General features: G+C 35.4%; 1 protein-coding gene across 1 annotated transcript in view; it reads right to left on the bottom strand.

Annotated features, from left to right (window-relative positions):
* The window catches only part of LOC108679306, an 82,440-nt gene that overhangs the window by 15,786 nt on the left and 54,549 nt on the right, over nucleotides 1-12,105 (bottom strand). Inside the window, exons 9-11 of the mRNA XM_047880946.1 lie at nucleotides 10,393-10,472; nucleotides 6,075-6,148; nucleotides 243-370 (exon numbers count right to left, since the gene is read on the bottom strand). Of these exons, the coding sequence (XP_047736902.1) occupies nucleotides 243-370; nucleotides 6,075-6,148; nucleotides 10,393-10,472 (282 nt within the window). The remainder of the gene's footprint in view (nucleotides 1-242; nucleotides 371-6,074; nucleotides 6,149-10,392; nucleotides 10,473-12,105) is intronic.

Raw genomic sequence — 12,105 nt, 5'->3', positions numbered from 1 at the left:
GTGTAAAAAATATAACTCAGTACTCTCTGCAGTGAGTGACGGAGAGGCATTTTCTCGTCGACGAAAACGTGAAGTCACAGACGAAAAGATGGACAGACAGACGGACAGACAGACGGACGGACAGACAGACGGACGGACATAACGAGCACAATAGGGCATTTTTTCCATAAATAAGAAAATGCGCTAATAATGGATTTTATGATCGTGCTTCCATCGTTTCGATCATCCAGTGTCTCGCTCACCTGCCATGCAGGAACTTGACTCTGGTGAGCAGATCTGCGTGTCCTGAAGAGTACTGCTCGATTACATCCTTTACGTCGTACGGTTTCAAGGCCTCTTTAAATTTACGCCTAGCCACGAAGTATTTGATCTGGCAGAGGGAAGAGAAGGAAGGGCAATGCCGAGGACAGAAACCTCGAGACTCCAGTTGAAAAACAGGAAAAGGCAAACCAAAGAAGCGATGAATGTGGCGACTGAAGTCTGAATTGTAGGAAAAATCAATAAAGGTATTCCTAAAATCTTTGCGAGCATGACTGTAAATTTTATCGTATGAGGAGTAATGTGAAGTTTATAGTATATTTGTGTCTGATGCGAGCATAAGCACGCTTGGCCGCATGAGGTTCTGTAGTGGTTTGAAATTTTGATAAGGGATAACTGCTGAAATATTAAAATATACTGTTGCTAAAAATCGTCATCGTGTTGAAAAATTGAATATAACTTCAGGAGGTGGCTTCGATTATGAAAAATTAACCAATCGCCTTAGATATTTGAGCAACGGGAAAAACTTTCCATGATCTGGGTCCATATTTTCAAAACTCGCTAAGTGAACATAAGTACTTGCGCTCTATTTTCTTGTCTATGATTGGTGGATTTTGCTTGAAAGGCCGTCAATGATTGGCTGATGAACTTACGATCTCTTAACTTTTTTGAAAGTATGGGGCCTGGATCTTTACGACATAACCATCTGGTATTGAGGATTGCGAAGAAAATCGTTTAATGTTTTGATATTGTCAGATAGAACGACGTTTGGGAAGTAGAGTAAAGTGTAAAGTGAAAATACGAGTTTAATTCTTTATGAAATTCGGACAGAGACAGCGAAATTGAAATAACTGGGAAACTTGATCGTTGTCGAAGTTTAAGGGCAGAAATATGTTATGTAATTCGTCAATACCGTATCTAAAATATAAAAATTACGCTGCGCAAACTGGCAATTTTCAATAAATAGGAATGAGGGAGGGATTAATTAAGACAGAAGTCGAGTAAAATAAATCATAGAAACCAATAATTTGGCGTCGGTTATGTTCTGTAAGGCAACCACATATTTATTGATTTTACTTAGTAATTCATCAGATGATTTTCAAAAATTAGTCCTGTTCATTAGAAGTATAAATCGAAAATGATCGAAGCCTATTATTTATCGTATAAATTCCCGTAAGTACACAATAAGTCTGATCTGACTTGGTGTGAAATTATACTATTGATGAAGAAGGCTGAAAAGAAGTATTCAAATTTCCAATTGAGTTTTCATTTTCTCGGGGAAGCTTCACAAGACTTTCTAAAAGATCGCGAAAAAGATTGATAGTATCATAGACATTTAATAGAAACATTAAGTCATCCAAGCCTCATAATCTCATTTTCAGATATATATGAATCCTCTTTCAACATAGAATGAGGAAATTTGAGAAGAAAAAGGATTAAATAATATTTTCATCATGACTTCACATGGCTCTAGGAACAATAGATGGCAAACTGAATATTTGACGGAACTTGTACACAGTGAAAGCTGTACAAATTATGCCAATACAATTACCAGGATTACGTTCTCACAGAAAACATTTGCGGAGCAAAATCCCTCTCAGGCTTCATTGAAAGGATTTATTTTATGAACATGATAATCCTATTTAAGGTATTGGAACAATCGAGTCAACTCGGCTTCAGTGAAAAATAATTAATTTTTTTTTATTTTGCATTAAAAGAACGATTCGCTGAAATTCACTCATTCTGAATACATTACATGGTTCTCGATGGAGATGCATAATTATACCTAGAAGAAAGAGGGTGAAATGAAGAGCATTCCAGAATGTCTTCTGGATTTTTTTTGAGGTTACATCATGTTTACCAAACCGTCCATCCCAGGGGCCATACATTCAAAACTGGCTAAGTGAACGTAAGTACTTACGCTCTATTTTCTTGTCTTTGATTGGTGGATTTTGTTTGAAATGCCGTCAATGATTGGCTGATGAACTTACGATCTCTTATCTTTTTTTGTTGAAAGTATAGGCCAATGCCGATACTTACGTCCAAGGAGGTCGTCGCAATTACGAGCTGATTTGGATGCCAGTTGAGAAAAATACTTAATGCCTAGCAATAATGTTAGTAGTTATTCTCTTTGTAAAGTTGGTAGCATGCACAGCTAATATGGTAAGTAACACACGATAAATTACCCGTGGCATACAGAACCCCTGCCAGCAGACATGCTTTGTACACTGCAATTACGTGGTGGACCAATAAATACTGATCAAATCTACTTCTTAACACTAAAACTATTTCAGTTAAATTATATAAATATAATCGCCCTCTGATGAACTATAGACGAATTAATACACACATTTTTGTTCAATAACGGCATGTAATTTTCTGATGTAGAATTTAAATCGCACATATTACCGGTGGTGTAAGTAAAGGGTGTTTAATTTTTCATTTGCCAATTCATTTATTTGTTTTAAATAGAACTTACATCATATTCCAGGTAGACTCAAATAATAGCGAGTTGAGTGCCACACAAACGAACAACATTGAAAACGACGACAATGTCGGTTCAGCGTGACATGAAGCCGGGGTGCTATGATGCAGCACATTGCAAGCGAAACTTATGCATACATTTCTTAATTCAACAACGATATTAACTGAAATAAATGCTATGGCACCTCAACCAGATACGAAGAACGTTCACTACGATGTTCTTAATTTAGTGTATGGTTTGATCAAATGTAAGTGCAACTAGTTTTAACTGTGATTGAATTTAGTACTGAAATATTTCGCATATATACCAATTTATTAATGGTTCTTTTACTCGTATAGTAAAATATGTACAATTCGAATTTTTTCTAAGAGTTTGATTAATTAATTGGAAATGTACCGCGACCGATTTTTTACGAATGGAATACGAAGAAAATTTTCGAGAGAAAATCTACTATCAAGAAGCTATTCTACGGGTAGATTTTGAGAATAAGGTAGAAATAGTACTAGTAATAGCAGCCATATATGTAGTAATACAGCATTAGCTACCTTGGTTTCTAGTTAAGAGGTCTCGATGTATTGGTTCGAGAATACCATTCTAGAGGATGCCAAAGATCGGAGTCAGACGAGAAGAGATAAGTTAGGCTCCTGGCAGTAGCACTGGGTTTTTATTTGGCAACTTCGACAGCATAAAAAAAGCTAAACAACACCATTCCCTTCCGTACCAAAATAAAGGAATAGAATACAGCGTGGAGCACGGTATGGTGAGGACTAAATACCTCGCTTGAAGTGCCTTCACCCTCGACAGCATGTCGACGTGGCCAGCAGAGTATTGTTCTATGACGTCTTTCACGTCGTATGGCTTCAATGCTTCCTTAAACTTACGGCGAGCCACGTAAAATTGGATCTAGTGTGGAGCAAGAAGGTCAAAATTGGATCTAGTGTGAAGCAAGAAGGCAAAATTGGATCTAGTGTGAAGCAAGAAGGTCAAAATTGGTTCTAGTGTGAAGCAAGAAGGTCATAATTGGATCTCGTGTGAAGCAAGAGGGTAAAAATTGGATCTCGTGTGGAGCAAGAAGGTCAAAATTGGATCTCGTGTGGAGCAAGAAGGTCAAAATTGGATCTAGTGTGGAGCAAGAAGGTCAAAATTGGGGATCTATTGCGGAGCAGAATGTCAAAATTGGATCTAGTGCGGAACAAGATCAGAATTCGATGTGGTGTGGTGCAAGAAGATCAAAATGTTATCGTGTATGGAGCAAAATAAATAAAGTTTGAATCTTTGAGCATTAATAAGATCAAAATTGTTTTAGAGTGGAGCAAGTGTATCGAAAAATTTTGTAGTGCAGATGAACAAATTTAAAATTTCATACACGGCACAGAAAAAGGACCAAACGAAGCCTAGTAGGGCTAAAGACAATCAACATTTGTATGCACTCGTACCTTAAAATAGGCCACAAATGTAGAAATACAAGTTGAATATGGTATGGGAGTATGCAAATAGAATAGAGTAGAAAATATTCACCGTTATTTCAACAAAATGGTATCGTGTAGCGAGATGAAATCATGATGAACTTCAAACCAAGTAGCTTAAAATTTCATATAGTTTGACATGAAATATAATGAATTAACGAATACACTGCAAATAATTTGGTATCTGTTTTTTTGGGGATAAAAAACGATGTTTAATTGTATTGTTCGTTCACTCGCAATGTCCTAAAATTCATTACTAACTCATGGAATTCTGACAGGCCAGTAGGAGAATGCCATTCATGTGATTGAAACTTGCTTTTCAAAAGCACTTCCAGTAATGACAGCCTTTCTTTTTTGGTGCCTTACAGATTCCTTGGAGCGACCTCAGATGCTTCTCGCAACACTTCATGCAACGCAGGAACAATTTTTTCGAATTTTACTATCTCAAGAAAATTTGATTTCTGTTTTTTTATAATGTATTATATTAGATATAATATGTTATTTTATACTACATTATGATATGGTATAAAAATGTTTCCATTTTCAACTTGGGTATCATATGGTTATTTTGATTCGTTATGAAACATATTCTGATTCATTATTAGTTTTTCTAGTAGTTGCGTACGCTGAATTGTTAAAGTTGAACAATTGACGAGATATCTTCATAGTTCCTATAGTTGTGCACGGCTTGCAACGGTAATTAATGGATTTAAGTTTTGTGTTTAAAATATATTGCAATGTTACCATTGAAGTTTATAATTTTTGTACTCTTCATAACTATAAGTTAGCAGTCTAAACAGGCAATTTATTATGTTCCTTTAGAACATGTCAGACCTCAGATATTAAATTTATTATGTACCTTTGGAACTATTCAGATCACAGATATTAAATTTTTTTTTTATTAGAACAAATCAAACCTCAGAAATTAAATTTGTTATGTTCCTTTCGAACAAATAAACATTTTCGATTCCTTGCCTAAAAAATCTGAGTTCGGAGTAAGAAATGCAGAGCAAATGCCGACAAATGTCACACCGATTTGAATTTAAATAATTTGAAAAATTAAAGTAATTTCATCAGTAATGTAACTATTGATTTTAATGATGCTTAGAGCACTTTAATAACTGGCACGTAGAACCTGCATAGGTCAGGAAGGTCTTGCTCAAGTATTAATTGTTTCAGATTATGTGATTATCTTGAATCAATTATAGAGAAGCAAATTTTGTTTTGCTGAGAGTGTTAATGCATTCATTACTTAATTTTAATTGACAATTTCATTTAGTTGCAAACATCACCAATACTCAAGTTTCAACCACAAAAATACAATATAAGATTACGAGTTAATAACAATTTGCTACTATAAACTCCTGAAACGAAAGTAGAGATAGGCACAATATAATGAAAAATGACTTCATATATCCACATGCTTCTACGTATCGCCTTCCGCATGAATGTCGGCACTGTCAAAAATAAAGAAATGGGTAGCCTTGAGCAACAATCATCACAAGCCCTGGACATTTTTTGCGCGATTGATAGCAATAATTGAATTGCTTTAAGGCCCATATGATCTATACTTGTCGACGTTCTTATTGGTAATGATGTGTTCATTTTCATTGGATAAATCAACCAGAGAAAATTATAATTTTTCACTTCTCACATGATTGTTCAACACAGATACATGTATTTAGGATCAGCAATAAGTTTGAACTGGTAGATTTGCATAATTTATATCAACAATCCATGATATTAATACAAATTTATGTATTATTTTCACCAAATGAGACTTGATGTCCTATTGACTGCGGCAGAAACAAGCAATTTTACTGAATTTTATTTCGTCACTTCGAGAAGCCCTCGTCTACACTCACCTTCCTGATCGATCGGATAGCGCCCTTGTGTTGTGCCGTGAGCTGCAGTACTCGACATTGTTCTTCGTCCTCGTCTGAAAAGATAAGATCTATAACAGAAAAGAACATAAATGGAGAGCGTAAAAACTAACGAAAGTTACGGCACTTCACAAGCGTCCAACACAACGAGCGCCCGAACTGACTTCGATCAGCACTCGCTTTCTCCTGGCGCGTTCACACTCAGCTGTGGACAGATTTTTTTTTTGTGGATGGAATTTTATTTAAAATATAACTAACGATCAACTATATTCTGGATGGAATTTTATTGAAGACATAACTAACGATCATCTATTTTCTGGATGGAATTTTATTGAAGACATAACTAACGATCAACTATTTTCTGGATGGAATTTTATTGAAGACATAACTAACGATCAAATATTTTCTGGATAGAATTTTATTGAAGACATTACTAACGATCAACTATATTCTGGATGGAATTTTATTGAAGACATAACAAACAATCTTTTATTTTAGGTTCATGTTGAATACGTCCCTTACTAAATTCGATGATTGCGATGTTGCAGTGTTGAGGTCATTGAGATCAGCCTAATTTAAATATAAATATGCTGAGAAGGCGAGCAAAGTTTCTTAATACGGAAAAGTTTTTTCTTATTTGGATAAAACACGGCAATTTATTGTCAAATATGATTTTGTTGAGGAAATTTAATGTAATGTAAATGCAATGACGCGTCTCAGCAATATTAGCCGGATTTATGACGTAACATGTGCTCGTTATATTAAGGTGAATAATAACGAGCATAATCATGCAGTTAAATGTGAATCTAAAATTCGTCTTAAGATTTCACGCCACGTACTTTTTTCCCACAAAATTTAAATTAAATCTAATAACCAATTTTTATTCGGGGAGCTACATTTTATTATGCAAAGCCGGGATAAAAACCTTTCTTTAATTGGTGGGCGTTTTTACCATCACGATATCGTACTCCGGAATTATAAGTTGAGGGAATATATTTAATTCTGAAGTAAGTTTATCATGTACTTTCGTTCTGTAGAATCCTTGATGCAGGCGCTTTGTAGCCGCGACCTAAAGGTCAATGAGGAGCGAGAACAAGTGGGCAATTTTAAATGTCAGGGTGCTTGAAAGTTACAGGCAAAGTTCAAAATTAAATTACCAAGCGATACGTTATTATTTACGCCACAGGCAACACATAATTTTAGAATTCCTGCGAGCAATAAAACAATTGTCTTTATTTAGGACTGACCGGCTAAGAAGTCTTCGAAGGTGAAAATTATATGAGTAATATCGCGTTCCTGCCCAGCAGTAAGTTGACTTTTCTTGAAATCGCAGCAAATTAATAACATTTGAACATGATTTAATTTTTAGTAAAAGGCCATATTAAATTCATAAAATTTATTAAATGGGGAAACAACTATGCCTGCGTTTTATATTCCGTCTCAATTTCACCCTGAACTTCCAGAACCGAAACAAATTTGTATACGTAACCAAGTCGACTTTCGGACGACCGAGGTTACTCCAGTGATGATGCATTCCCCCGCTACTCTTTAGTATACAGCAGTATTATTAATCTTCTATGATACCACGTTATTCCTGCCTAGAATTGTTTGCTTATCTTTGGTAGAAATAAGAACCTAGCTTAACGACATCAATCATTCAGTGGTGTGCCATAAAGTGCGAAAACAGAGACGCAGGTTAGATTATTACAATTAATTGTTGAAATATAGTGTCTGGAAGCACAAGGCATTATATTTGTGATGAATGGTAATGAGAAAAAAGTTCTATCTATCACATGCTCCCGTTGATATTGTAAAAACAATCATTATGCTAAACTGACATTATTTACAGTTTTGATGATGAGTGCTTCGACATAATTTCTTATAATAAGCAATTTTGCTCCTGACAAATAATTATCAAATAGGTATAGTTTTTTCCGCCTTTCAAGGCGAGAAAATGCTGCGATAAAAAAAACCTATGCCTTGTAAGAGTGCCCAGAAAAAGATGCATTATCAAATTTAACCGTGATTAACATTTGATCTTCGACCAATCGTGTTATTCATATCTTTAACATATGCAATGAAGAAGAAAAATTTTTCACATAATCTCGAAGCTCTTGTTTTGCTGGTGCAGAAGAGAAACAAGCAAGTCGTGCGTGATCTCGATCGTTCCAAAAGGATATCAAGTGAAATATTGAGTTGATTTCAGTGGCGTTGGTGTAGACTCGACACCTCATGTAAGTAATTTTGTCATATTTTTCAGCGGTGCAGTTTTAAGTATTAGAAAAAAATAAAATCCATGTTTCTCTCGAGTGTTGAAAGTGTGTCTGTGTATATGGACAAGTTCGATCAATGAAACGACCAAGATCATTTGAAGGAAAGTGAATGAAAAATTCAGCAGATTGAACACAATCTCTCGACGTTTGTTAGTGCCGACAAAACACAAGCACATCAAGGACCTTTCTTAGTCTCTGATGGAGAGGTCGCAGGTTCGAATTCCTTCTGCAGGAGCTTAGTGAGAATGAGGGGAATGAGAGCCGCGTCTTCAGGCGACGAGGGCATCCCGCCGTGGGCGGATGCGATCTCATCCAGAATGGATGTCACCAAACGGCCTTCCAACGAATTATTCCCAGTGTTACATCAACCATACGCACAAATTTATGGAAATGCATTTAAACTTTGTATAATATATAATATTGAAGTTAAAAATTTATTAAATTGTCTCTCAACGTGGGCAGATGCTATGTCATCCAGAATGGATGTCACCAAACGGCCTTCCAACGAATTATTTCCAGCGTTACATCAACCATACGCATACATTTATGCAAATGCATTTAAAGTTTGTATAATATTGAAGTTAAAAAATCTATTAAATTGTCTCATATCGTGGGCGGATGCGATGTCATCCAGAATGGATGTCACCAAACGGCCTTCCAACGAATTATTCCCAGAGTTACATCAACCATACGCATACATTTATGCAAATACAACTAAACTTTGTATAATATTGAAATTAAAAAAGCTTTAAAATTGTCTCTAATACACGTAGTGTTGATTATTGTATGAAATATTGAGACCAGGCGCAAAAAATTCTTCTCCTGAATAGTACTGAATAAACAATGAAAATTTATGTTATAACGAATGGTATAGTGCATCGAATAAAGAAAAAGAATTGCATTGTTATGTGATTCCCATAGTCATAGCACAAGGAAATCTTGAAATATTTAAAATTGTCTTATAAATTGCAGCAAATGAGTTTGATTTCACAACTTTCCCTCAAATTTCTACAATTACTGAAAAAAGAATGAAACAGAAATAGAACTAAACCAGGTCTTGGTAGTTTAAATTTTATTTGGATCAGGGAGCACTTTCGCACCCACGCTCGTCTCAGGAGACCGGAGAAACCTGGAGCGGAGAAACCTGAGTTGGAGGCCTTGCCATTCCAGCTCCTCGAAGTTAAGCAGTGTAAGTTATAAATCTTAATCCCATGACACTAGAATCTGAATACATTTAGAGGAGACCACGGAGAGGATTGTTTCTCGGAAAGTTCAGCAGAACAAAGTTGCAGTTAGCCTCTCAAAGCAGCTTGCAATGGTACAGGGAACTTGGATATTCTAGATTTCCGGTCCTTTCGGTTGAATTAAAGTGCATTTAATTATACGGCTTATGCAATAATGACGTACAAGGAATAAGGGCCGTCAAGTTAAATTTTGATCAACGCATTCCAGGCCGGCGTTGATAAAGTAAACATGTTCTAACAGTAATATTTTTCCCGCGAAAACTCACGTAAGAAAGACGCACCTACAGTTTTAATTAATGAATTAATTTTTTCATGAAGGGAGATTGGTGTATTGCGTAAGAGATGACGACTTATTAATGATGATTTGTAAATACCCAATGGCGAAAATTTTATTTTATGTTGAAAGAATTAGAATATTGTTCCTCGTATTATTACAGAACAAGATAGAGGCTGAAGTTAGTTTTCAAATGAGGGCTTAATTCGTGGAAGCGGATTTTTCGACCGAGAAGACTACAATTTCGACTGAAATTGCCCTTCATAATGTCTTGAACTAGTTTCATTAATGTTTTGGGAAAGGCTTAGAATTAGAGCACGCAGCTGATTTCATTACCGAAATTTCAGGTTTAGGCTCTGTCCTACTAAAAAAAACTAAATAAACAGACATGAGAGAATAATGATTGTGTTAGATCATTGCTCTAATACATTGTACGGATGAATTACTGATATATAAGTTGATTATTCAGTGAAATCGATGTTGAAGGAGAATTTGTGCTTTGGACTCACCGTCGGAGTTTTTCTTGGACAGGAAGGCTTCGGTGACCGCATCTTTTATTTCAATATCGTCGCTGTTGGCAGCGTTGAGCCTGCGGCAGAGGAGAAAAATTCTTGGACATTAGCTGGAAGAAGATTTTGGGAAAATAGAAAGTAAACCTTTCTTAAAAATTAAAATATGTGTGTGAGTAGGATGAGAGAAATAACGCATGAAAAAATTGACAGAAAATCAGTGAAAATGCGAAATGTACAGTATTGGAGTGTTTCTGATAGAGGCTTCACGTGGAAACCGTGCCTGATAAAAAATTGTGAATGAAGTCATATGACATGATAAGAGTAGATGAAAGATTGTGTATGGTAACGATAAGTAATTGCGTAAAGTTGAATGACAAAAAATGAAATACATGACATGAAAAATTCACGAAATGCAGAATTTGGAAAGTAATTATTGATATATTCCACTTCCTGTGCGTTCCAAAAGTAAATTTAAAAGAAAGTGAAACTCTGAAACTCTGTGGAATCGACATATTCACGCAAATTTCTTCGAAGAAGTTGCTGAAATAAAGAATCCGGCGTTATATATGATCGAATCTCAGCAGAAGTAAATAAAAAACTTATCAAAAGGTGTCATTAAAGCGAGTAGATAAAATCGTGACCGTAAAATAGTTCTATTAGAATGGTTTCAAGTTAACAACTGGACGCATATAAAGGTCTTTAATTTTTCATTAAAAATTAAAGGAACAAATGCATACGGCACTCAGCGTTAGGTTATACTAAATATATAATTATTTACCACAGATATTCAGAAAATTAAAAATGAAAGTGAACAAGGAGCTTTGTGTCTGATCAAGCAAAGAACAAAGCAGAAATTGCGATATAGCTGAAATGAGCATAGACAAACAAGAGCATTCATACATCATTGTAATTATTTTCATACAGTTTTATGCAAAAATCTTTCTACTAGAAATGAGTGCCTTGCTAACCTTATTGTAAATAAGTAAATTTCATGAATTGGTAGTTTCACCCGACGATCTTATAATGTCTTACTTCGTTTAATAAATGGATATGATGCGGAAATTAAGTTGACCACGACGCAATAAATCCTATTAACCTCTGAAAATATTATAATGAGAAGATTGCGCCCCAGTTATTGAATCCGGGAACATTTAAAGCTGTATTGTCGATATTATTTGAAATTAGCGAAGAGACAAGAAATAACATCAAAGGCAAACCGTTTCTCATGCGTTAAAATTGAATAATGCGTGTCGCACACCAGTGTTCTAGCTTCAAAGCTCAACATTTCAAAGTGACGGTACGTCTCGAGTTAGCATATCAGCGAGTTGTTTGATCTAACGCGTAACATTGTTCGATGCATTTCAGGGATTATTCTTAGTTTAACCTGACGAATGGATTCTGACTATAACATTTACCTATCCACAAAATCAGGTTCATGTGATTCCGTCGAAAGGGATCTGATAACGCTCGGTTTATAGCTGATACAAAAAGTAACGTGATGAGCTCTAAATTAAATTTTTGCTTGGAAATGAAGTGATTCCAACCTGAGCCACTAGCTGGTAATCACGTGTTAATGAACTCGTAATAAACGGGTTTTCTTGAGATGTCGTTAAAACCCTCTTGTCAAAAAAAATGACAAATTGAAAACGATGCTGTCTTGTTCTGGCATTATAAAAATCAGTTGATTGACTTTCGGTATATTTGTTGATA

This window comes from Hyalella azteca, unplaced genomic scaffold (genome assembly GCF_000764305.2).
Source record: "Hyalella azteca isolate HAZT.00-mixed unplaced genomic scaffold, Hazt_2.0.2 contig6661, whole genome shotgun sequence".
In the NCBI taxonomy this organism is placed as follows: Eukaryota; Metazoa; Arthropoda; class Malacostraca; order Amphipoda; family Hyalellidae; genus Hyalella; species Hyalella azteca.
This window is presented reverse-complemented; position numbering and strand designations above follow the sequence as displayed.